At 44.1% G+C, this 27085-nt stretch overlaps 2 protein-coding genes across 2 annotated transcripts; one reads left to right on the forward strand and one right to left on the reverse strand.

Annotated features, from left to right (window-relative positions):
• The first annotated feature begins 1186 nt into the window (after positions 1 to 1186).
• ezh2 (enhancer of zeste 2 polycomb repressive complex 2 subunit) lies at positions 1187 to 12100 on the forward strand. Its single transcript, XM_005812714.2, has 19 exons — positions 1187 to 1544; positions 4167 to 4290; positions 4362 to 4490; positions 4560 to 4679; positions 4750 to 4870; positions 5053 to 5232; positions 5432 to 5537; positions 5620 to 5783; positions 5857 to 5954; positions 6022 to 6253; positions 6754 to 6920; positions 7187 to 7322; positions 7396 to 7521; positions 7595 to 7773; positions 7841 to 7936; positions 8389 to 8470; positions 8548 to 8628; positions 8700 to 8784; positions 9871 to 12100. Exons 2-19 carry the CDS (start codon positions 4174 to 4176, stop codon positions 9929 to 9931), a joined length of 2280 nt encoding a protein of 759 aa, XP_005812771.1. The 5' UTR covers positions 1187 to 1544; positions 4167 to 4173; the 3' UTR covers positions 9932 to 12100.
• cul1 (cullin 1) lies at positions 11684 to 26911 on the reverse strand. Its single transcript, XM_005812705.2, is given in 23 exon segments — positions 11684 to 12245; positions 12587 to 12700; positions 12777 to 12882; positions 13796 to 13878; positions 13990 to 14037; positions 14107 to 14212; positions 15065 to 15183; positions 15269 to 15345; positions 15426 to 15543; positions 15640 to 15771; positions 15867 to 15915; positions 16608 to 16714; positions 17079 to 17186; positions 17254 to 17343; positions 17345 to 17385; positions 17455 to 17617; positions 17683 to 17846; positions 18860 to 18950; positions 19049 to 19099; positions 19236 to 19403; positions 19467 to 19641; positions 20602 to 20938; positions 26789 to 26911. Coding segments are annotated over 22 exon segments (2331 nt in total). The 5' UTR covers positions 20742 to 20938; positions 26789 to 26911; the 3' UTR covers positions 11684 to 12164.
• Between the last annotated feature and the right edge of the window lie 174 nt (positions 26912 to 27085).

Genomic DNA, 27085 nt, shown 5'->3' on the forward strand with positions numbered 1-27085 from the left:
TTATACAGAATATACAAGAATGTTAGGGAATGGATTATATATGTATATAAGATGGTATTGTTTATATGAATGGTCAATATTTTCTTAAACATACTATTATCTGAATGTTCGAGTGTTTAAAACTTTAAGTCAAATATTTGTATCATGTATTTATTTCAGTATTTATTTAATTATATTTACTTTGATGGGTTGTAGTGTGTCTACATTAATGTTTGACATATATGAAAAACACACGGCAATGATATTAAATAAATACTGTAATAAATAAACCAATTCATTATTTCCACAACATTTATTTTTAAAATTCTGAAAACATGGAAGTAATTAGAAAAAAAAATTAATGAATGTATTTCTGATATTGTGTTTTTTACGCCTATTTACTGTATTGTTGAACTGTTTGTACTCAATGCTGATATTTAAATGTCTCTAAATAGTCTCAAAACAAATTAAAACAGGAAAAATAAGTTGACGAGCTTGTATTCTAACTTCACACACTCTTAGATAATAACGTGAACGCAACATGATACGTCACAATGACGTAAGCCAATAGCTTTTCGAGGAGGTGTGGCTTAATAAACTCGTCGACCCTTTTCCGGCTGACAGTCTCTGTTGCTGAGCCTCAGTCCACTAACAAGCTGTTAAAGCGGAGAGTTTTCGCCTGTTGGGTTGGGAACGGGACGGTTTCATGATGTTTATCATTACTGACCGACCTTCCTGCTGAAAGCGGCTTTGTTTCATCTGCTGAAGCTCCCAGCTGAGCTGTCAGAGGGCAGGAGGTGGAGGAGGAAGAAGAGTCACTGCATTTCAAAGGCCGCCATGAGTTTTTACAAGCACAGAATTACTTTCCATCTGTGGATAATAGCAATTAAACACAAATGGGTAGAAATCCACCGACATAACTTAGATAATAATGGATTGTTTAAGAAATTGTAGTTGATTTGATTATCAAACAGCCTACTTTCAGCTGAATTTATATTTTTACATTGACAAATGTGAGAACAAAGGAAACCTGTCCGCATGTCTCAAATACAGGGCCTCCGTTTTATCTGCAGCTGCTATTGGATACAATGTAGGTTTCCCTGGCCTATCACAGGACACCACACTCTGAGACCCAAACATCGGCTTCAGTGATTGGTCGAAACGTTTGGCGCCTCTTGAATCTGCTGTAGCCGGAGTGGGCGGCGAGTGCGAGACGGTGAACAGTTTGAACCTGCTCCGCGTCGAGGCGGAAATATTGAAAATAAACTGTTCGGTTTCAGAAAGGACGGAGTTAAATGACAGCAGTGTCCATCAAAACAAGCATCAGTGTTATCGCAAAAGGTCCACATTGAGGCGTGGGAACGGAAGCTTTTGCTGTTTAACGGACGGTCGGTGTTGTAAAGCCGGCTGTCGCGCTCAGAATCGCTGCCTCCTGCTGAGCTAACTGCTAACTAGCCGCGGAGCTAACGTTTCGGCTAAGCTCCCACACAAAGAACCGCTATCCCAGTGTTCGTCGTGTTTACCCGGAATCACTGCGCTGAATGAGGCCAGAGCCTGTCGTCCAGGTGAGAGGAGCTGTCAGTGCTGGTCTTGCTTGTTTTCGCCGAGTTTCATGAGGTCCAAACGGCCCAGGCTGTTCTTGGTGCTTTGTTTAACGGACCAACTGCTAGTTAGCACGCCGGGGTGTTCGAAACAAATTCGTACCCTTGTATTTATTAATTAACCAGAAAAACGCTGCAGAGTTCAGTTAAATATATAAACATCGTGATTTAACTTCACTTTACTGTATTTAACTTCTTTAAGTTGTTTGCAAAGAGAGGAAACCATATTTTTAGGGGTTACTGAGCACGATATCAAGCTAAAGCTTCCTGGTTTTGTTTGGAAAGTTCACCTTGAAACTATCTGACAGGTTTTCTCAATTTTAGATACTTTTCACCTCACGGGACGGTCAGACATTTCCTTTGTAGAGTTTGATTGTTTCAATCAGCCGTAGCTGTGAGAAATAAATCCTTATTTTCTTTACTTTTGATCTGTGAGGCAGATCAAGTCAGTAAAAACATGCCAGCCTGCCACTTTAAACCTGCTGGTAAATAACCATCATTTTAAAGAAACGATCAGAATCCTGCTTCATAGTAATTATCATGTGGGGAATAATTAATAACTGGCTTTGACTGTAATTTCATACATTCTGATTCAGTCCCAGCAGATTATTATCCACATTAGTAAAATTAGTTTCCTGTCCAAGGAAACCCAGTTTATGGCATCAAGTCACCAGTTTGATTTTGACATTTTAATTCATCAACATTAAGCATTGTAAAGCTCTCTAGAGCTTAGAAACACCGTATTCAGGGTGTTGTTTACATGTTTTTAATGAAATAGAAATTATTAATTATAAATTCACAGTAAACATTTGATGTGACATCATGAATGGTCCAGAAGTCAACAGAATTTTTTATTTTTAAATGAAAAGCTGCATACCAGTATACCTCCAGTTTGATTTGTTGTTAAACTGAAGTGATTATTTAATTAGTAACTAGGTAATTACTTCCTGTATGATTTCACAATGTTGGGAAACCATGTGGTTGCTATAATATTGTTAGATATCGAGATATTCTAGGTTCATCTTTGACTCGCCTGCCTTCCTCTGCAGATCAGTTCAAACATTTTTGTCCCAAAATAAAATTAAATCTCATAACTCAAATGTTCCACATATTTTCAGTCGTTAAGGATTGTGATGCCGCGGGCAGGATGGATGTCCAGCAGCAGTCAGTGTTGCAACGAACCAGAAGACGCCTGAACGTCTCACCATTCAGGCAGCAGAGACGATATCCCACAGTAACATGTCCAGTTGTCAGCCAGCGCTGCTAATCCACATCCTTTACTTTAAATCTCCATCCGGCCATATTGTTATTGTTATGAAGATGCTGGATTGGGGATGTGACCCTTTGTCATTATGTTGGAACTTCCTCCTCCTCTGTCTGCATCTATGAATCCTCATTTTCAACGTCTCTGGGGTCAAAGTTCAGTTAATCTGCTGCTTACATTTGTAAAATCACCAGTTGGCTCTCGGACTATAATAGAAAACAAAATGAACCTTTTTTTATGTTGGGCAGCGACTCTTCAGTTGATCTGTGGTTCCTGCAGAAACACGTGGCAGGAAACGTCCTGAAATAAGACGACACTTCCTGCTACACTTCTCATTAGTGCGGAGTGTCTGATATTGGAACAAGCTGCTAAATGTAAATCTAAAACTGAGAAACTTTCTGCTTTAAAGCTCTGTAAACAGACTTCATGTTTACATGTGTCTCTTTTTAAAATGAAAGTAAAGGTTGAATATGATGCACTTTTCAGAACCAGAATAAAAACTTATCAAGAAATAATTTTATTCTGTTAAATTAATCAAAACTGAAAACTCCCATCTTTTCAGAATCTTGAATGCAGCATGTTTGATTTATTTTTGTTTTTCCACATATAAAATTCTAACACATTACAAACATTTGTGAAGAATCAACAGAAGTTACTTTAATTCATGTTTAACTCGTCTCTATGTTGCAGTTTTCAGGTTTATTGGACTGAGGTCCAGGAAAACATGAAAACTTTTGTTATCTTGGTGCTGATGGGAATCTGATGGTCCAATCCATTTTATTTATAAAGCACATTAAAAAAAACCTAAAGAAACAATTTTTTTACCCAAAGTGCTGTACAATAGTGACAGATAAAAACAAGATGATGAAATAAAAATATTAAAATCAGAATAAAGGGTCTAAAGCCGTTATAAACAGTAAACCAAGCAGCTGCTGCTCCTCTGACATGCAGACATGAATCGACTCGTTTCTCCAACCAAACGGCCAGACAGAGTTAAAGAGGAGCAGCAAAAGCAAACGAGGTGGATTAGCAGAGCTAGCTAACATCTGATGGGTTCATCCAGGTTATTGTCTTTGCTGAAACTAATGCAGCAGCAGTCTTCAGTCAGAGGCCTCCTCATGTTTGTTGCCATCCTGACTGCTGCAGGAAATCCTTCTGCCCTTTTGAACCCAGTTAAAAACTGAAGAGATGTTCTTCACATGGAAGAGGAATTTGGGGATTTTAATACAACGAGATGTTTTCATAGCTCATGTGAACACCTGTCTTTCCTCTCTTTAGTAAATGTGAGGTGTGTGTGTGTGTGTGTGTGTGTGTGTGTGCAGGGCGATCATGGTGCTGACAGGGAAGCGTTCGGACAAAGGTCCAGCCTGCTGGAAGAGGAGGGTGAAGTCTGAGTACATGAGGCTCCGGCAGCAGAAACGCTTCAGACGAGCCGACGAGGTCAAGGTGGGTTCACACTCTGACCTCTGACCTCTAGAAGGATTCAGGCAGGTTATTAATAACCTCCTCTGCTGCAGAGCATGTTCAACTCCAACCGTCAGAAGATCGTGGAGCGGACGGACACTCTGAACCAGGAGTGGAAGACGCGGCGGATCCAGCCGGTCCACATCATGACGTCGGTCAGCTCGCTGCGCGCCTCCAGAGAGGTGAGCCGCCTTCCTGCTGACGGCGAGCGCCGACCTGACCGTGACCCTGACGTTCTCCTCTCCCCTCAGTGCACCGTGGAGAGCGGCTTCTCCGAGTTCCCGCGGCAGGTCATCCCCCTGAAGACACTGAACGCCGTGGCCTCGGTTCCGGTCATGTACTCCTGGTCGCCGCTGCAGCAGAACTTCATGGTGCGAGCAGCTTCCTGTGGTCACGGCGCCGTTTCCTCCTGGGCCGTCTGTAACTCTGGCTCTCCTTCAGGTGGAGGACGAGACGGTGCTGCACAACATCCCCTACATGGGAGACGAGATCCTGGACCAGGACGGCACCTTCATAGAGGAGCTCATCAAGAACTACGACGGCAAAGTCCATGGAGACCGAGGTGAGCGGCTCGTCCTACAGAACCTTCATCTGGTCCGCTGTAAACGGCCGGATCGTCTCCTCTGTCGCTCCAGACCTTTTCCACATTCAGCAGAACCCAGAATGCCCTGCGCTGTAGTCCACTTCCTGTTTTTGGAGCGGAGAGAAATCTCTGACGTTTTTCTCTCCTGTTGTTTTTTTCAGAATGCGGCTTCATCAACGACGAGATCTTCGTGGAGTTGGTCAACTCCATGGTTCAGTACAGCGACAACGAGGATGACGAGGAGGAGGAAGAGCAGGACTTCAAGGTGGAGAAGATGGAGACGTGTGACGGCAAGGATCAGCTGGAGGACGGCAGCAAGGACAGACATGTCGGCAACGAAGGCGAGTCGGCAACTTTCAGCCAATCAGACGCTTTTATCTGCTGCAGCGTTTCTGTTTTCTCTCTGTCTGCCCAGGTTTTGGTCATTTTCATGATGAAGTGTGTGTGTGTGGGTGTGTGTGTGGTTGGGTGTGTGTGTGTGTGGTTGGGTGTGTGTGTGTGTGTGGTGTGGGTGTGTGTGTGTGTGTTTGTCGTCCCCAGGTCGGAGCAACAGCGACGCCAACAAGAAGTTCCCGTCTGATAAGATCTTTGAAGCCATCTCCTCCATGTTCCCTGACAAAGGATCCACTGAGGAGCTGAAGGAGAAGTCAGTGGCTGTCGTCATGACGACGGCAGATCCAGACAGTTCAGATGTTTCTGTTTCTGATGTTTCTGATCTCCTCCTCCAGGTACAAGGAGCTGACGGAGCAGCAGCTTCCCGGCGCTCTCCCTCCTGAATGCACGCCGAACATCGACGGCCCAAACGCTCGCTCCGTCCAGCGGGAGCAGAGCCTGCACTCCTTCCACACGCTGTTCTGCCGCCGCTGCTTCAAATACGACTGCTTCCTCCACCGTGAGTAAACTCCTTAAGCCCCGCCCTCCCATACCAACACACAGTCACCATGACAACAGACTCTCCCTCCCAGCTTTCCACGCCACGCCAAACACCTACAAGCGTAAGAACCTGGAGAACCTGGTGAACACGAAGCCGTGCGGCGCCGAATGCTACATGTACCTGGTGCAGGTGAGGCTCCGCCCCCTCGGCCCCTTCAGGTCTGAGGAGCGGCCATTAAACGGCGTTCTGCTCTCAGGACGGGATGGCGAGGGAGTATCCGGCCGGCGGCGAGCGCGCCAAGACGCCGTCTAAACGCAGCGTGGGCCGGCGCCGCGGGCGACTGCCCAACAGCAGCAGCCGACCCGGCACGCCCACCGTTTCCTCGGAAACCAAAGACACGGACAGCGAGCGCGAGGGGAGCAAGGACGACGAGCGAGACAACGACAAGGACGATGAGGACAAGAAGGACGAGACGACCAGCAGCTCAGGTCAGAATCCATCTGGACTTTATTATTTCACAATTTATGTTTTCAGATTTACGTTTTTATTTCTGTACTTATTTGTGTCAAGATTTTTTTTAAGTTTATTTTTTTAAAATGTATCTCAGGATTTATCAAAAAAAATGTCTTTTGTTTATTTATGGATTTATTTTACTATAATTTATTTATTTTGTTTGTTAAACTACTTTAAATATTTCTGTTTTCTTTTGAACTTTGTTTTGTTTCTGTAGCAGGAATCTGGTTCTGATTTCAGTTTGTTACAAATTCAAGGCATCATAAATTATCTTTAAGTAATTCTTTCATAAAATAGTAAAACAGCAACTAAAATTAAATTAAAATCAGATCCTGGTTAAGTTTATGAATCTTAAAATCAGATTAATTTAATATTAGCGTTCTGACTTTATTCTGCCAGCGATGCGTTCGAGTGACGCCGTTCCTCTGAGCGCTGCTGGTTGGTTTGGTGTCAGTGAACCTGGTTCTGTCTGCAGAGGGGAACTCTCGCTGCCAGACGCCGGTGAAGATGAAGCTGACCTGCGACCCGGAAGCTGTGGACTGGACCGGCGCCGAGGCGTCTCTGTTCCGGGTTCTGATCGGGACGTACTACGACAACTTCTGCGCCATCGCCCGCCTCATCGGCACCAAGACCTGCAGACAGGTGAGGCGGCGCTCAGCTTCAAACTCAGCTTACTTTGTGTAGCAAGAAGTTTTTGTTTGAGCTGCTTTCTAAGATGTCAATGACCTTTGACCTCTGGAAACTCCTTCATTAATATCTTTAAAGTTGTAACATTTTTGCTGCACAAACATTTGAGACTGATTCTGTTAGATTTGAAGAAGGTGGGCGATTTCACTCGGGTGAGCCCGACCCGCTCCGGTCCATCAGAACCGGAGCAGCAAACGGACCCTGACGCGTTTCCTGTCCAGGTTTACGAGTTCCGGGTCAAAGAGTCGGCCATCATCGCCCGGGCGCCGGCCGAGGACGAGGACACGCCCCCCAGGAAGAAGAAGAGGAAGCACCGGCTGTGGGCCACGCACTGCAGGAAGATCCAGCTGAAGAAAGGTCAGAACCGCCCCGCCGGGCCACAGCAGAACCCAGACAGAACCCGTAGCGCTGAGTGTGTGTTGTGCCGCAGACGGGTCGTCCAATCACGTGTACAACTACCAGCCGTGTGACCATCCGCGGCAGCCCTGCGACTCGTCCTGCCCCTGCGTCACCGCGCAGAACTTCTGCGAGAAGTTCTGCCAGTGCAGCTCCGAGTGTAAGCACACGCCTCGTTCTGCCGGGCCCGGTTCTGCCGGGTCGGGTTTTGAGCCAGTGTCCCGTCTCCGCAGGTCAGAACCGCTTCCCGGGTTGCCGGTGCAAAGCCCAGTGCAACACCAAGCAGTGCCCCTGTTACCTGGCGGTGCGGGAATGCGACCCGGACCTGTGCCTGACCTGCGGCGCCGCCGACCACTGGGACAGCAAGAACGTGTCCTGCAAGAACTGCTCCATCCAGCGCGGCGCCAAGAAGGTGAGGCCCGGTTCTGCAGAACCTTCTGAGGCTGTAATCGGACCCTAACCGGTGGTTCTGGTCGCAGCACCTGCTGCTGGCGCCGTCCGACGTGGCCGGGTGGGGAATCTTCATCAAGGAGCCGGTCCAGAAGAACGAGTTCATCTCCGAGTACTGTGGAGAGGTGAGGCCTGCAGCAGAACCAGAACCAGAACCTGGACTGGACTCTGAGTTCTGGTTCTGGCTGGGAAACGATTCTGATGCACCGAGAAACTTTCACTTTGTCTCTGAGTTATTCACTTTGTGTTCGCTGAAAGTTTTATTCATTCATTCATTCATTCATTCATTCATTCATTCATTCATTCATCCATCCGTTCGTTCATTCATTCATTCATTCATCCATCCGTTCATCATCCATCCTTCTTTCCGTCCTTCAGTTTCTGGTTTCCATGGTTTCCACATCTAAATCTTGACCATCAGGTCGATCAGCCATGATGACCTCTGACCCTCATGCTGAGGTTAAAGGTCATTAGAGGTGGTTGTGGGCTGAGGACAGCAGCAGGTTCTGGAGCGGACGGGTCGTGTTCGGTGATCTGGACTCTGGTCCTGGTATCTTCATCTTTCTGTCTCCTGCAGATCATCTCTCAGGACGAAGCCGACCGCCGAGGGAAGGTTTACGATAAATACATGTGCAGCTTCCTCTTCAACCTCAACAACGGTAAGAACCCGGCAGAACCAGCCAGAACCGACCGGGTCGTCTCAGACTGTGACCCGGTTTCATCTTTCCTCCTCCAGACTTCGTTGTCGACGCCACGAGGAAAGGCAACAAGATCCGCTTCGCCAATCACTCTGTAAACCCAAACTGCTATGCAAAAGGTAGGCCGGTCAGAACCGCAGCGGACGGGTTCTGTTGGTGGTTCTGCTGTAACTCGGTCCGATCTCTGCAGTGATGATGGTCAACGGGGATCACAGGATCGGGATCTTCGCCAAGAGAGCCATCCAGACCGGAGAGGAGCTGTTCTTCGACTACAGGTCGGTCAGCAGAACTTCGACCCGAACGGATTTATACCGACCAAAACACGGATATCGGATCTTCATGTAGCGAGAAAAAGCTCGTCTAAAGAAACATTATTCTCTACCGCAACAAAACTCACTTCCAACACCGAGCAACTAACTGGGAAAACATAAACCAGAATTTCCACAGCAGGCACAGAGCAACACGATCAGTACGACTTTTCAAATTAAAAGCCCAAACTCTCCTCTGTCCAGCGGTACCAGCATCGCCGCTCTAAAAAATAACTTCATTTATAAAGTTTAAAATAAATACATATTTACTTCATGTTAAAGTAAATATCCCCACCGGCTGCATCAGTGATGATTATTGATCGATTAGAAAACCCCGACGTTCCCTTCGCTGTGATTGGTGAACGATGATTTTACGTGATTTCAGTGAACGCCCCCAATCAGGAAATGGGAACCGTGACTGGAACTCAGAGCGTTTTTATTCTCTGAACTTTAACTCTTATTGTCATAAAATCCATGTTTTACTGGTGAGCAGAAAAAAGTCAGATTTCATAAAGTGTCTTTAAAATTAAAGATGTTTTTAAAACTGGATGTTGGCTTTAAAACATCAAACGGAGCCAAGATGGCTGACATGGAGGTTTATGAATAAATGTTCTGGATTTTAACTGAATCCTTTATGATTCACATCATAAATTAAATATCATGTTGATTTTAAACCTCATTTTGACACCAGAACCATCCAGCTGAACCTTTTGGATCCGAACGTTTTATTTAATTTTATAAATTTAAAAAGATTTTGAGGATTAAATCTGTTCTGATCTCTGAGCTGCAGGATCAGAACCTAAAATCAAAAATCATTATTGAGTTTATTAACTCAGGATTTTAACATTTTTACCTTTAAAAAGCCTCTAAATTATTTATATTTAAATTGTTTTCTGATTTTTGGATGAATCGACGCCTCATGTGGTTTTATTTCTGCTTATTAAAAGTTTTTTAGTCTTTAATCCTTTGAGCTGCTGAAGTTTCTTTTGTTTTGTTGTTTTTGTTTTGAATCTGCGTCTCGTTTTGATGATGTCATCGTGTCTCCGCCTCCAGGTACAGCCAGGCCGACGCCCTGAAGTACGTCGGCATCGAGCGCGAGATGGAGATCGCCTGAACCGGACCTGCGGTTCTGACCCGGACGCCTTAGACCCAAACGAAACAAACTTCTCTTCAGGAAACTTTTTCTCTGCGTTTATTTTATTTCCCGTCAACAAGCGCTCCTCTCCGGTCCGGACGTTCGGACCCAACCGGAACCAAAAGTCGACTCTCGGGACCAAAACTCCTCCACCAGCAGCTCCAGGGTTCTGTTCACGACCCGGATGGACCCAACACTGCCAAACCAAACGGTCCTGATCCAGTTAGACTGTCGGATCAGAACCGCAGACTGAACACTGGCAATGTGCTCAGGTCGTTTCACACCAGCAAACCTGGTTCTGGTTCTGGTGCTACCCGGTCTAAACCTCCAGAACCAGAACCTCCTCCGCTCTCCCCTACCTGGACCTTCTGATGGTGCTTCAGTCCGGGTTCTGCAGAACCGCAGACTTCTTCCTGTCGGGTCAACCAGACCTGGTGCTGATCCAGAACCGCTGACCGGACCTCCTGGTGGTTCTGTGCATGTTTGTGTTTTATCATGATTCTGTTTGGAGAAGCTGGGAACGGTTTGTTGGTGACGGATCAGAACCGGCCCGGTTCTGTCACCTGGTGCTCAATTTTAGTCTTTTTAAATCCAGGTTCTGATTCTTCACGGGACGAGGAACCGGACCCCTAAGTTCTGTTTGGTTCTGGTCCGGTTTGGCTCAGAACCGGATCAGAACCAAACCCTCAGCTGGTGAAACATCAGAACCTTTATTGTTGTTTCTGTTTTTGTGCAAATGAAATAGTCAAAAGTTGTCATGGCGATGGATTCTTTAAAACAGCTGACTGACGGTGTGCAGCGACGTGTGTGGGAGGGGCTGTTACCATAGCAACAGCAATGCCAGGGTTTCCTTTTTAACGGGTTTGAACTGGTTCTGACCCGGTTCGTTGGATTTAATCCTTTTTTTTTTTCTTTTTCTGCTGATCATGGACGGTTTGATTCAGTTTTGGGTCAGAAGGTTCTGGACGTCCGACCAGAACCGCAGCATGCTCTGCTACCGGACCAGAACATTCCTCCAGAACTGTCCGGAGCTCCTCCTGTAGAATCACGTCGCTGGTGCTGAGCCGGGTCGGGTTCCGAACAGAACCCGACCCGTTAAACTTCAGGTTCTTCTTCTGCTGACGCCGGTGCTGATTTATTTTTTTTTATGTTTACTGGGATTCTGCAGATTAAAAATATTCTGAATGGTTCTTCTTCTCTGGTTTTTTTCTGCGCCGGTCCGTTTGGGTTTAGAGAAAGATTTGGTTCCGGATGTCTGAACCCGTCCTGATCAGAACCGGTCCAACATCTACAACTATCTGACAAACACACATTTTCATAACATTTAGCTCCAAACTTCAAAGATTTCTAAAGTTCATCTTTCGTCCAGCTTCCTTCGGTTGGTTGCCATGGTAACGGCGTTGAAGCGGTTTGGTGAAAATGGGCCGATTTTATTACAACCGTAATATTTCACACTTCTAACATATGAAGCTTATGACTCAGTTTAATTTTGTTTGGATAATTTAAGGGCCTCTTGGGCTTCCGTAGTTCTTCCAAAAAGAGATTTAATAAAAACCTCTAAATTCAGCTGTTAGTAGGGCTATCTGCAGTTTAATTTGGTTCAGCCAGCTGACTGGCAGTGAAGCAGCAACACTCATCTCATTAAAGGGATTTTAACCAGAGGAACTGAACATTTCTGGGTTGGTTCTGGTTCTGACCCGTTCGGCCCACAGACTCTCCAGCAGGCGGCGATAGAGAAATCTTTCCTTGTTTTTATTTATCACACATTTAGAAAATGAACCACACTATACAAATGTCCACCGTTCAGTAATGGATCCGGCCTCCTGCCTGCGGCCGGCGCCGGTCCGATCCTCGCTCAGCGGCCCGGCTCGCCGTGCGGTCGCCGTGGTAGCATGCAGAACCTTTGGGTGCGGCGGCGCTCCTCAGACTAATTCATGAACGTTTGCACTATGCAGAGAAGGGTTTCATTCCTCTTACAGTCTGTTATTTACAACATGAGGGCGAGTACACGGGGTTTCCCAGCCTCGACAGCAGGGGCGTTTCTTCCTTCATCGCAGCACAAACCCTCCTCTTCCTGTTGATCGGTGCGGTCACATGGTTGGGCGGCTCCGCCCCTCAGATCCACACGTTATTTACTCAGACATCAAATTAAAAAAAAGAAAAAAGGTTACAAATAAAAATCAAAGTGAGGGGAGTCGCCATGGCGATGAGATCAGGCCAGGTAGCTGTAGGTGTCCTTCTCTCCGTCCACTCGCTCCAGGTACTCCTTCTCTATCAGGATGTCGATGCATTTCTGGCCACCAGGGGGAGACAAAGCGCTCCGTCAGCAAAATCTCACATTATTAATACAGAACAAAATCATCTGGATAATTATTAATTATACTTTTTAAAAAGTGTTTGTTGGTAAATAAAAGTTCTGCTTCTGTTAGGAAACGGCTCCATTTTTATCCAATTAATTGATTAATCAATGATTAAAAATAATTGTTAGTTAATCCAGATTAATTTCCTTTCTGAACTGGGTCGAGACGGGTCCATTCCTGGATTTCAGAACCTGTTTAACAGGGTTAAAGTGGAAACGTTCAGATTCTGGTGGATGACCTGGACGGTCAGAACCCGTTCCCGGGTCGGCGGTACCTTGATGACGGGAACTCTGGGTTTGAACCGGGACGACAGCTGGTTCAGGACTTCAGCCAGGAGCTGCTGGTGCTTCAGAACCTTCCTCATCTTCATGATCCTCACTATGGCGGCCTGCGGACAGGAAGCGTTTTATTGTGACGGGTCCGACCCGCGGCCCGGCAGGAAGCGGAACCGGTGGGTGGCTGACCTGGATCAGGAGCTTCCGGTCCTCCTCGATGTTCTTGTGGGTCGTCTCCTGCTCCTGCTTCTGCTCCGTCTTCATCGGCACGTTGATGTTCACCCTCAGCTTCTTGCTGCAGAACAGAACCGGCAGAACCCGTCAGAACCGAGCCACCGGGCCGGGAACGCGCTGACCCAAACGGAAGCTTCACTCACTTAAAGCTGCAGGAACTTTTATGAAAACCGTCACCAGATTATTACTTTAGGAGGCGGGTCTTAGCGCTGTCAATCAGCTCATGTACTCACTGCTAAATGTGCCAATAGTGGAGCAAGAAAACCGTTTATCTGCCACCATCAGTGGCTATGCTAACTAGCGTAGCATTCATGACAGGCTATGCTAACAGCAGCATAGCAGAAAGCAAAGGGTGGAGAGGTGATTGACAGCGATAAGCCCCGCCCCCAAGCTCTGATTGGCTGCTTCCAGTTAGCACTGGAGAAAGAGGAAGAGCTTCATTTTTCAGATTATCTGTCACGACATTTTGAACAAATATGTAAAAAATATAAAAGTTACAAAGTTCAGCTCAGAGCCGTTTGGTCAGTTTACATATAAAACCATAAACTTCTACAAATTAAAACTAAACTTCTACAAATTAAAACTAAGCTTCTAAAAATAACATCTGAACTTGAAACGTTTGTTTATATGAATAAATTGTGACTAAAGCAAAATCAAAGATTTAATCATAAGAGACTTAAAGAATCAAAGTCTGTTTATGTATTATTGAGTTAATATTTACAATTTTTACTGTATTTTAATAATTTGTCTGTTTTAAATAACAGAAACTCAACCAGTGACTAAACACTAAACTATCAGTTATTCTTGGTTTGTTCAGTTTGTGTCAAATAAACAATAAATAATAATCAATAAATAATAAATAAACCAATAAATAATAAATAAACCAATAAATAATAATCAATAAATAATAAATAAACCAATAAATAATAAATAAACCAATAAATAATAATCAATGATGAATAAAAGAGACGGACTTCTTGTATCCCAGGAACAGCTTGATGACCGTGTCCGGTTTGAACTCCACCTCGTCCACGTTGGCGTTCTCGTCCTCCAGAACCTGCAGAGCACAGAGTTTGGACCTGAGACCAGAACCGAGGCCCGGTTTGTTCTACGTGGAGCCGGTTGCGTTTGGCGCCCTCCTGTGGCGGCTCGGCTCGACTCGACTCACCAGCAGCTTGGACTTCAACAGGATCTGCAGAACCTGAACCAGGATGTCCTGAAAGCAAAGAACCCGGTCAGAACCAGAACCAGAGCGTCAGCTGGAGGTTCTCCAGAGCCTGCTTACGGTTTTGATCTGCGTGCTGTCGGTCAGCTGCTGCACCGTGTAGCTGTCCTCCGTGTTGTACTGCAGCAGGATGGCCATCTGGAAGGTGGAGGCCTGCAGGGTGTACCTGAACCAGAACCAGAACCAGAACCAGGTCAGACCGGACCAAGCACGGCAAAACTTCTACCAAACTTTATTTAAAAGAACAAAATGACGCTGCAGCTGGAAATATTCATGAAATGATTAATATTCATTTTATTGTTTTTGAGTTTTTATCATTAGTTTAACACTGAAATAAAAAAATCTGGTTCTGGTGCCATTAAATAACCTTTTATTTTACATTTTATTTATTCTGTTGTGTGGAAATTCTTTCACATTTTTATGTCTTATTGTTTCCAGCAGCTGAAAATATGTTCTAATGCATCATCATGAATATTTTTCACTATTTTGCATAAAATAAATATGATGAGAATCATTGTTGGGCTGAAATATCCATAAAGATCTGAATGGAGAAAAAAACATTTTTACTGCTAAATCTGGAATCTAAGGAGTTAAAAGACCAGAAAGTCAAATATTTACTAGTAAAAATTAAAATTTTCATGATTAAAAACAATATTTATTCAATATTAAATCTGAAACGTTATAAAGTCTCAGTTTGTGACAGAAATGCAGCAGAAGTTCATCTGGATGTTTCCCAGATCTGGAATCTTTTCCTGGATTTTTTATTTACAACAAACATTTTGTTCTAGTAAAAATTAGAGACTCGTTAAAATTTCTAACCGAATTAATTAAAGGAAAAGGAAAAAAAAACTCATTACAATTCCTGACTTGTTCAAATCTTTGTAATTAGTTGAACTTAACGGCTCTCAGGCTGCAGCCTGGATCAGTGCTGAGGCTAATAAAAAGCCGTCTGATCCTGTCTGGTCCGGTCCGGTCTGATCTGGTCCGGTCTGATCTGGTCCGGCCCGGTCCAGCCTACCTGTTCTTGAAGCAGTTGGTGACCAGCTCTCCTTTGGACAGGTGGTAGAGCCAGGTGAGCTTCCTGCCGCTGTGCCTGCTGGCGTAGAACGCCGTGAAGCGCTGGTAGCTCCGCTCCAGCTGCAGACACACAAACGCCACACCGTTACCATGGAGACGAAGGTGCTGGGAGGAAGGGGAGGGGAGGGCGGGACTTCCTGTTTACCTCTGAGGGCAGAGCGAAAGTGCAGGACTGCTGGAACGGCCAGGACCCGGAGCTCAGCACCTGGATGCTGAAGTCCACTGAAACACAGGAGACACAGGAAGCTGAGAGACCTCGTCACCATGGATACCGTGGTCACCGTGGTAACGGGCAGGCTTACGGTCCAGCGGCTCGGAGTTGCTGAGGTGCTTCTTGAACTGTTCGTTGAGGTCTTTGCTGACGCCGATGTCCTGGAACATCCGCTGCAGCTTGGACGTGTATTCAAAGCCACACGCTTGCTGCAAACACACACACACACACACACACACACACACACACACACACAGTGAGCTGGAGGCGGGTCTGGGTTCCGGTCCGGTCCGGTCGGCTCTCACCTTCAGCTTGGAGATCATGCTGGCCTCGGCGTCGTCGCTGGCGCTGTTCTGGTGAACCAGGCGCTTGGCCAGCATCTTGGCGTAAAACTTCTGGAAAACGTCTTTGTCCTCGATGTACTTGAACACAACCATCTGAGGAAGAGGAGGAAGATGATGAAGAGGAGGAGGAAGAGGCGGGTCTGGATGGGTCAGAACCTCCATCTGGACAGACCATCAGTCCAACTCACCACTTGGTTCAGCGTGTCCTCAAGCTCCGCCTCCTCCGGGTTCTTGGAGCTGAAAACAGGAAACAGTTTGAGAATCAGGTCACGACCTTTGACCTGGACATCAATATGACTTCAAAATAAAAGATTTTCTGATACCAAATCAGATTTTTTCCCCCTAAATTTTTCACTTTTTCTCAAAAAGAACAGAAAATATTTTCAAAAAGTGGATTTTATTTCAATCTTTCCTTCTGTTGTTAAACTGAGTGTCGATGTTAAAACTGAACATTTACCAGAAAAACATCACAAATTACAAAACAAACTTTTAAAGAAACCAAAAGCTTCAATAGTTCTGCAAAATAAATGTCTATTTGCTTAATCACTGATAATTTGATGATTAAATATTTCTTTATTTCTAAAACTGATGGAAAAATATAAACTTCACAAGATGCTAAACTTCCTCATTAAAATGTTAGTTATTTATTCTTCTACTATTACAACTTTATTTTCATATTATTACAGAACTCCTGTATTATTTTGACCTCACTTAAAATAAAATCATAGAATGTTCCTAATATTTTGTCATAAATTTGACTTGAATTCAAAATTTAAATAAACAGAAGCCCAAAAACAAGATGGCCGCCATGACATCACTACACAAACCCAAAAAAATACACATTTTTCAAAAATTAAACCTTTAAGAAATTTAATCAATGGATAAATTGATCAATAATCCAGCCCTGTGTCACACACACACACACACACCTCTTCTTGAGCAGGGAGTCGCAGTATCGGGCCAGCAGCTCGGGGGATTTGCTGGAGGACTGGGCCATCCTGGTGACGGCGTTGTTGTTGATGAAGCGACCGCACGCCTGGAGAGAGAGAGAGAGGCGTGTTACACACTAAACCTTCCCCCTCTGCTGCTCTGCCAACAGTTCCACCCATCAAACTGAAGTTTCTGATTGGTTCCCCAGAAATCTAAACATGTTTAATCCAGTGATTTCCTGCTTCTCTGGGTGGAAATGTGAAAATTTCTCTTTCAAAATGGGAAAAACAGGAGAACATCGAAGTGAGGAGGATGTTCTGAAAAAGTCAGGAAATGACAACAAAACAATAAGAAACTTATAAAACATTTTCCCCTCAGTAGATGTATCCAGTTCCCTCCTCTGGTCCCAGCACCTCAAACATAACCAGTGCAGTAATGCAGGGAGGGCTGGGGCTTTGACTAGGCCGTACCTTGTCGAGCGCGGCCACGAAGCCGGCGTCGTTGTTGAAGGCGGACATGACCAGCGCGTTGTACTTCTTGTGGACGTCCAGCGTGGTTTGGACGTAGACTTTGGGGTCCTGAGGGACAGAAACAGGTCAGCGTGACGGAGGAGCCCAGAACCAGAACCGGGTCGGGCCTCCTTACGTTGAGCGCCGCCTCGCCACACTTCTCGATGGCGGCCAGGCCCTGGTTGTGGATGTGGGTCTCCAGCAGCTTCTTGAGCTCGCCCAGCCCAGTCCGTGATCCGCGACACCAGGTTGTACATCCGGCCCAGATCTGGACACAGCAGCAGAACCCTTCAGAACCGGGTTGCTGGCCCGCCTCTCTGAGCAGAACTCGAGTTACCTTCGTTCTTGTCGGCGTCCAGCAGGTTCTGGAACTCGGTGTGGAAGATCTCCAGGTGCTTCTCGATCAGAACCTGCTCACACTTGCGGGCCAGCTCGTCCTGCGTGGACTCGTGCAGGTAGACCTGGACGCGGCGCTGCTCCTCCAGCAGCCGGGCCTCGGCCTGCGGGTCAGAACCGGTCAGAACCTGGACGGCGGGGCAGGGCGGGGCCCGCGGCGGCCGCTTACCTTCTTCATGTACTCGGTGACCGGGTTCTGCTGCAGGAACTCGGTGCTCTCGCGCGTGTAGAAGCGCTCCGTGTCGGTCAGGAACTGGCACTCGAAGTATTCCTTGTAGACGGACAGCGTGGGACCTTTGGCGAAGGCGTCCTCCTCGTTCAGGCCCAGCTCCACTGGATCAGAACCAGAACACATTTAAAGCTACAGGACGTCATTTTTATTAAAAAAATATAGTTTTACATTCATTTGTTCTGAGACAAATAATCTGTGAAAAGATCGATAGAAATGAACAATAATCAGGGACAGGAGGCGGGTCTTACTGCTGTTAGTCATCCTCATGTACGCGCTGCTCAAACTAGTGATGGCGGAGAAACAACTCACTGTTACAGGAAAACTGTTTATCTGTCATCACTGGTGGCTATGCTAAGTAGCCTTAGCATTCTGCTTGCTGTAGCATAGCAGAAAGCAAGGTGCAGAGGATGATAGACATCACTAAGCCCCGCCTCCATGCTCTGATTGGTTGTTTCTAGTTAGCGCAGGCAGAAGACAGAGCAGCTCCACTTTTTAACAGATTATCTGAATCAAACAATTTAACAAATATGTCAAATATTTTAAATAAAATAACAAAATGCAGCTTCAACTCTTCATTTCCTACAAACTTCATGCTTTTGCACATTTTCCTCTTTTTAAATTGCTATATTGTGTTAACTGCAGTGTTTTTCAGCAGAAACATGTTTCCACCGCTCTGTTCTAGAAACTGCAACAAAAATAACTTTTTATCTTCAACATTTATACATTATTTCTATTTCAGTTTCTCCTTCACAGATCAGATTTTAGTCAAAAACCTCAGATTCAGAACTTGCTCTGTTACCCAAAAATCTTTTTCTCCTCTAAATGTAAATCCTGCTGCATCCTTTTGCTACATTATGTATAAATAATCAGCAGCAGACGCTACATTTCTTATCAAACTTTACAAATTTAGAGTTTTATTGCAAAGGTTGGATTATTCTGAGCCATTTGCTGCTGAAGCACAAACTTTATTACATTTAAATGAACTGAAAGCAGCAGGTCGGACTGTAATGAGCTGAAGCCTGATTGGTGGAGGAGGAACCGTCTGTGTTGGACCTGAAGGCTTAACGAGGCTGATATGAGGGTCTGACAGGCCGTGGTGCGTTCAAGGACCTACCGTAGGACTGGACGACACCACTGATCAGCCTGGTGTTGATGGTCTCGCCGTTCCTCTCTCTCTCGATCAGCTTCAGGACGGCGTTCGTCACCTGCAGCGTGGCGCCCAGCAGAGTAAACACACACACACACACACACACTGATTGCTTCGGTTTTCATGCGCAGCAGCTGGGAGGGAAAGTAAACACACCTGCTTGTTTAGAGGTCGGAATAAACACTCCCTCCAGGTCACCAGAGCCAGCTGCAGGAAACACAGGAAGATTCTCACATTTCTAACATTTTCCACATGAAATCTTTAAAAATATTTCAGATTGTGTATCGGAGCGGAGACGTGAGCGGGAAGCAGCGCCGCGCCGACAGGAAGTGGTCCGACTCACGGAGTAGATCTCGTAGATGCCTTTCCGCCCCTCGTCACACTCCCGCCGGACCCAGTGGCGGTTGAGGTAGGCGCAGATCCCGTTCAGGACCTTGCTGGAGAAGCGGTAGTCCTCCCACTGCTGCGTGTAGAACTTCAGCACGCACTCGTCCATCAGGTCCTCGCCGTCCTGTGGACAGGGACAGGGTCAGGGGTCGCCGCGGCGGGGCGGGGGGTCCGGACGGGGACTGACCTTCAGCAGGCTGGTCAGGTAGTTCTTCAGGAACTCCTTGAGCCGCTTGTAGAGTTCCAGGCCGACGAACTGCGCGCCGCCCGGAGTGGTGGACTTCTTGGAGGGTTTGGCTGGAGGGACGGGGCCCCGGGTCTGGCTGGACTGGTGGACGCTGGTGCAGTAGTTATAGACATGTCTGAACGCCACGCGTTAAGGAACTGGACTCACCGGGCCAAATAAACGTCTCCCAGAACTCTCCCAAATAAATCCATTCAGCTCAGGAATCAGGGAAAGTTTCTGTCTGAAGCCAGAGCAGAAAATTCCTCAAAGTGCGACGACCAGAAAACAATCACATCAAAATAAAGTCAAAGGAAACCAGAGAGCGACTGCTACGTCTTAGGAAGGTCCTGGAAATAAAGACCAGAGTTTCAAACCCGTCTGTATCGTTTCCTGAACAAGCTGCACTGAGAAAACATGTTTTCTGAAAACTGTTAAAGCAAAAAGGATTCAGGTTTCAAAGTGAAGGAAATAACACATCAGTGCAAATCATGTTCAGTAAGATCAAACAAACACCTGGAGGTAAAAACTGTTCAGGTTGGAAAATAAAATCTGTTTTCATTTAGAGATTCTGATGTCGCAGCAGCACCAGGTTTCAGAAACTCAATCATTTCTGTCAGACATAAAAATCTGATTTTGGATCAATTTCTGATTCACAACAAACTAATTAGTTTAAAGGAAGTCTCCTGTATTTCTAAGGTTTGACACTTCCTGTTTGTCAGTGAAAGTGTAAATTTAGCAGGTTTTCTACTGAAAACAATCAATGAGTTGCTGTAGAAATAAAAGAGCAACTTGGGGAAGATGAAAAACATTCATTTGTATAATTTGTATCAACTATACTTAACTTTTAAGTGGGAAAATATTAATTTATGAATTAATTTGGATAAATAATTTCTGATGTATTTTTCCTGTTTCAGTTTTATTTTGTTTTAGTCATTTTATATTTTTCTTGTCTTTGTAGAAATAAACTATCAGCGTTAAATGGATTTTTAAAATCAGTTTTCAGAAACTCTGAGTGTTGATTTTGGACCTGAGTTGGGTGAAGCCGGGTCGGCGCCGCCGGTCGGCGAAGCGGACCTCCAGCTGTGACGGAGGATACGTGTAGAGCTCCATGTAGCGCGACTTGGCCATGCTCTGCCGCGTGTAGACCTGCTGGATGCCCGCCCGCAGGTCGTCCCATATCTGGTCCAGGCCGATCTGTTTCAGTCCGTGGGGGTTCTGGGTCCGGCTGGACGACATGCTGGCTCCCCTGGCCTCGCCTCTCCCGACCCGGTCCTGCTCCCTCCTGGCTCCTCTCCGCGGCTGATTGGGTCCTGACTCGCTGCGCGCTCAGAGCCGGCAGTCCATCTGGCGGCTGCAGCGGAGCTTGGCGACGGGATGCAGTGCCCCTCTGGGTGGCGCTGTCCTCCGCCTGGACCCGGCCTTCACCAGGTGACCTGCGAGGGAAGCAGACGGATTTACTCTGCTGGTTCTGACGTCGCGCAGATAAACACAGATTAGTCCACTTCCTGTCCCTCAATTCCTGACAGCAAGCTGCTCTCACCTGGAGGAGGTGACCTACAGCCTGCAGCTGGAACCGAACCAGATCGGACCGGGCCCTGATCGAACCGGGCCCCGACCCGGCTCTGATCAGATCCAGCCCCGATCGGACCCGGCCATCAGGAGGAAGCTGAAGTTCTGGTTCCGTTTCAGTTCCTGCTGGAAGCCCAGACAATGACCCAGTGCCGTTGCCAACGTGAGTCAAACCTGAGCTGAGTCAGAACCAAAACGCTCATCGTCTACGGCAAGCTGTGAGGGACATCCACAGGAAGTCAACATGCAGAGGGCGGATTCTATTTATGGCACACTGGGAACACTGGGAGGCGTTTTATTATGCATCCAGTCTGATTTATTACTGGAGTCCCTCCTCCATAAATAACTCTGAGAAAATAAACTGGATGGAAAATGAGAAAAACAACAGAAACCTTTTTAATTTAAAACTATAAAACTGGAGCAGTTGAGGGAAATTTTCCCAAACAGACCAAATCGATTTTCTCCAATAAACAAAATGAAACTCCAGAATAAAACTTTGGTTAAAATCCTGTTTGTTTTTCACATCACTTTAAAAAGCAGAAAAACCCAGACAGGAAGCAGAAACGCCTTAATTTCAGAAATAACATTTATGAAAATAATTCAACATATGAACTATAAAACTACATCTTTAATTGTTCCAATAAGTAGAAAATGTATGAAATGTGTTCAGACTGATGTAAACAGAGTCAGTGGGTTGCCATGGTTTCCGGGTCTGTGTGTGTTTACCCACAGTAACAGGATCACAGCTCACTTTATATTAAAATATAATAAAATGTTTTGTTTAAGTAGAAATGATTTTGTTGGCCAGCAGAAGGAAACGAAGCGTTGGAGTTAATTTAATAAGGTTTTGGTTGGATTGTTGGTAAATATAAAATCATTATTTTCCTGATTTTTCTCTTATTCACCAGTTTTGTCAAGTTTCCAATAAACCTTCAGGATCACCTGCGTCAGGTGAAGCAGGTTCAATGTTTCACTGCTGTTACAAACTTTATCCTGTTACATAAAAAGGAATAAATGTGCGGCAAACTAGCGGTATTGTAGAGGCCGCACTGGGTTAACGCGGTGAATTTCAGACTGTCCGACGCCTGCTTCAATACACTCCAAGTCGCTTCAGGTTGTTGTTGCAATCATCAATTTATTCCACCTGACTGTCATACTTCAGATTTTACATGGACTGACACATACTGACCAGGCTAAACCATACGATGTGACTAACAATAAGCGACATTACAACACGGTCAACAGAAATTATGAGGAATATAGTTCCTCTTACAAGGAACAATATTAAATTTTAAATCATAAATTGCAACCATCAGGAACCTGCAGCAAATGCTTCCTCTAAAAACCAGCTGGTTCTGATCCGCTGGCCCGGTTTCTCAGGTGAAACAGAACTGGAGCTTGTAAAGCAAGTCTGTCAATTTAAACTAAAATAAACTCAATAATTTCATTTCTGATGAAATTTTGTTTACAGAGAAATTATAGGTAATTTTATTTATGGTTTCAGTTATGTTTGGTTTTTATTTCTGTTTTATTTATTGATTCTGATTATTTTAATTTATTTATTTTATATTAACTTTATTAGTCTTTCAAATGATCACATGATAAATTAATAATTTCCATTTGAAAATTTTTTCGTTTTCATCCTGTTTTTGTCTCAACTTTACAGTTTTGCCTACAGAAACTTAATTCATTTTATTTAGTTTAGATATTTAAATATCTTCCAGTTCCAGTGCTAAATGTTAATTAGAATATAAAGTTCATGGTATTTGCATTATATTACTTGACATAGATCTCAAAACAACAATATTATCGTTTATCGCGATAACTTCTGGGTCAATTTATCGTCCAGGTCTACGATAAAGCACCAGTTGGATACTGGAACCAGTTTGGTGTCTGACCAAACGTCCAGCCAGGCCTCCTGGATGTTTGAGTCGAGTCCAGATATAGTTCAGTAGATCAGCGTCTAGTTGGGGAGAAAATTTACTTGTTTTATTCCAGATCCAAAGACAAACAGGAGAAAAGTTGAAACGTTCAGGCAGCAGCTGCAAACCGTCGGCTGATTAACGGCTTCATGTCCGTTTGTTCACAACAACTCCTGCAGAAAACATCATTATTATTATTATTGATGCTAATCTCTGATCTGAAGGTCTCTCTCTCTCTCTCTCTCTGCCTCCAGATCAGCTGCAGGTAAATCCAGCGGTTCTGAACCAAAGTGTTGGACCCGGTTCTGAATGAGTCGTCTGATGGACCCAGAGTAGTGTAGTACAGCAGCATGCTGCAGCGCTCTGCATGTTTCCACTGAGTATAAACACCTCCTACAGGCGTTCAGACGCACCAATCAGTTCAGAGAGGAGATCTAAACGCAGCCGAAACGAGTCGGCATCAGAACCAACACAGTCCGCTTAAATGAGAGAGTAAGAATGAACCAGTCAGTCAAAACTTGACCCAGAAGGTACAAATCTGTCAGTAAAGATAAACTTATAAAAAACAAAACAAACATTTTCCCACTCAGGAAAAATCCACATCATCCAGGAGGGAAACGATTAGTGGAAAAACCTTCAGCAGAGCAACAATCCGCCGCCAACCCAACGTTAAATCAATTTCACTCTTTAAATATTTACAAATGTTTGCAGGTTGATTTCAGCAGAAATTACAGATGTGAAAACGAGACGGCGGGTCTGGAGTCACAGCTGGATCCGAACGGTGAGCCGCGACCCAAACAGGAGGGACGGAACCAGAGCGAGAGTCAAAAACAATCCCAGCCAGACCTGAGGATGACTAACCCGGCTATAAAAAGAGGACCGCCGACTCCGCCCACCGGCTCCGCCCGCCAGGAGCCTCCTCACATCATCATCACTGCTCAGGTTTTAAATCTTGGGATTTTAAAAAGGCGAAGAAATTAAATTATTTTAACAAGCCATGATGAAAACCTGATTCTTGTGTTTCTTTGCCAGAAGAACCTTTTATTCTTTTAAAAGAGGAACTAATGACATCTGAGACTAGAGATTATTTTACAGTTTCTCTACAACTGAGCTGAAATATGAATAAATATAAAACTTCCAGGTGACAAAGTTCATGGACTTTTACACGTCTAATTAAACTTATATCAAAGAGTCAAAGGTTTTTAGAGTTTTAAACTAAAACTGCAGTTTAAATTAACTTGGTTTGTTGTGTTTCGGTGTTAAACTCCTAACTTTATCCTGAAACGGTGAATATTTCATCCATCTGGCCTCATCAGCACCAACTCCTGTACATTTACCGTCTCACTTCGTTTTGATGGGCAACAACTCCAAAATAATTTTCAATGATCTGTTAAAGTCTGAGGAAATGTGGTAATATGAGCACGATCAATATCATTGATCAGCCTGGAGAGTTTAGCTTTGATTACTGGACATAGTCTGTCGTTTCCAAAGAGTCAACTGATCCATGCAGGGAAAACAGAAATGTTGTATAAATGACCAAATACAGATCTAAATGTGAGATTTAATCATTTTATTACACCAGATATTAAAGGCTAATGAACAGAAACTGGACGCTGCAGTGTGAACATGAAGTGGTTTATTTATTTAAGAACGAAGAAGAAACTGGTGTCACAAACTGGCCAAACGGGGAATTGATCCATTTCATCTAAAATACCGTCTATCTGTGGTTCCTGTTACATTTCAAAACGTTTCAATTTTTACAATTTTATAAACAAGTCAGAGTTTATAAAACCTGTCAAAGGAGCTTGGCTGGTTTTAAGACTTCTGGTGATTATTGTTAAAGTTTTGGTCTGATAAAAACATTATTGATTTATATCAAGATTATTGGATTTTCTTTTGAAAAAAATATCCAAATCTATGAATATAATTCAAGAATTTTATGTCTCTGCAAACATTTTATTTATTTGTTGCACAAAGAAATGATCCTGCAGAAAGTTTGTTTTCCATTTAATATTAAATCCAGTTTTTCCTAAACTGTAGAAATAAACTACATTGTTGATGTTAACAGTAAAAATGCAACAAAGTAAATGTTGAAATTTTATTACAATTGCACAACATGTAATATTTTGGGACCTAAAAATAAAAAATATATTTTCTTTTAACTCCCAAACCTCCAAAAAATATAATAATGTCTCAAAATCAATGTTATTTTTTGACCTAGTTCAGGATGCAACAGCCAAATAAAAATATTCTACACTGATATTCATTCTGGGAAATATGGCATAATAATTTATATATTATGGCATAATTTATATATTATATGGCATAATTTATATAATATATGGCATAATTTATATATTATATGGCATAATTTAATTTTTATATTATATGGCATAATTTTGCCCTTAAGCAAACATGATGCAAAACAAGCTAAAAGACACCAGCAAGATGTTAAATATATGAAAACCATTATATCTATGGACAGGTCTGAAGTTTTGAAAACATTTAATGCACAGAAAGTGAAAAAAATTATTTTATTACGCTTTTACAAGATGTAATATTTGGGAACCTAAAGATGAAAAGTGTATAGTTAGTTAATTTAAAGATGCCTTAAATAAACTGAAAATTAGGAGTCAAATAACTGATTTTTATTATAATCACTAAAACACAACATTTAATACAGATAGAGAATATTATACTAATGTACATTTTTCATAAGAATGACTTTATTTAACAAATTATCTTATTTCAATGTAATTTGATAAAGATTAACTATCCCAGAATTTCTGTTTATAAAATGCTTCATGTTTAACCACATGATCTTAGCATCATTTAAAAGCTACACATTGCTTTTTTAAATTATTGTTTTACGATAAAAGTATTACAAACTTTCAGATCACAGATTAAAATATATTTTCAGTGACTCCAGTGTCTAGATTTTCTCCCACTTTAACACGTTACAAGTTAAATCAAGTAGGAATACAGGAAGAGAAAAAGTTGAGCATCAGTTTATGTTCAAAAGCAGTTTTGAGATTTTAGGTCGGATCATAAAAAAAGAAAATAAAGAAAAAACACCTGAGCAGTTTCTGGTGCCAACTGGCCTCCAGGATCATTTGTCTCCCCGTTGATTTTCTGTTGTTTTTCCAAGCAGATCAGCAGGGATCAGTGGGGCAGAACCAGCCCAGAGGTTCGGGGAATATCTCGCCACATCTCCTGTCTGTCAGGTTTTGGATTTCAAGCTTTTCCAGGATCTCCAGGATCCTGAAAGAGCGCAGGCGGGCCGACGGCTTCCCTTCAGGGTCTGGCTGTGTTAAAGTCAGGCTCCCCCGACACGACGAGTCACAGGAAATAAACTCTGGAGCTACACAGTTTATATTTAACCAATTAAAAGTTGGGATTACTCTTTAGCGGGGGTTTAGGTCGGAGTTTGACCCAGCTACGCAACACTGCTGCTAAGTCTCATTAGCTGCTTCGTATTAGCCTGTTAGCTCGGCAGCCTAGCCGCAGGGTGGACGTGCTTTTAGACACGGAACACCGTGGGTTTCCACATATTAACCACTCAGATAAACATGAGTTTTTCTGATATTTCTTTATAGATAGATGCCGTCTCCCCTGAGGTAAAAGCAGCGGTCAGGACAGACAGTACCTGGTGTAAAATGGCAGCCTTAGCGTCGATAATGAGTCAGGAAAACAGTTCGCTAACCGTTTAGCACTAGCCAGTTAGCTTTTAGCTAAACCCGTCAGAAAACAGCGACACTAAACTCCCTTCTGGCCTTTAAAACATCTTCTTACCATGTCAGGCTGGTCGCTGTGGCTGTGTACTCGCTGTAGAGGGTTTTCTGGCCTACACAGCCGCTGTTCTCCTCGGTGTTCCTCTGTTCGGACTGAGCCTGTTCTCCGCTGCTGCTCCGCTCCGCACAAAGATCAGCTATGAGCCGCGCTGCGTTCAGGGACCGCGGTAATTGCTAGTTACTGGAGGAAAAATCTGAAAGAAAAACATCTAAAATCAGTAGCATACAATCTTCACAATCAGTGGAGTTTAAATAACTTGTTTTGAGTTACTAAAGCAACGTATTTGTGTCAAATATA

The sequence above is a fragment of the Xiphophorus maculatus genome, chromosome 21 (assembly GCF_002775205.1).
Source record: "Xiphophorus maculatus strain JP 163 A chromosome 21, X_maculatus-5.0-male, whole genome shotgun sequence".
NCBI lineage: Eukaryota > Metazoa > Chordata > Actinopteri > Cyprinodontiformes > Poeciliidae > Xiphophorus > Xiphophorus maculatus.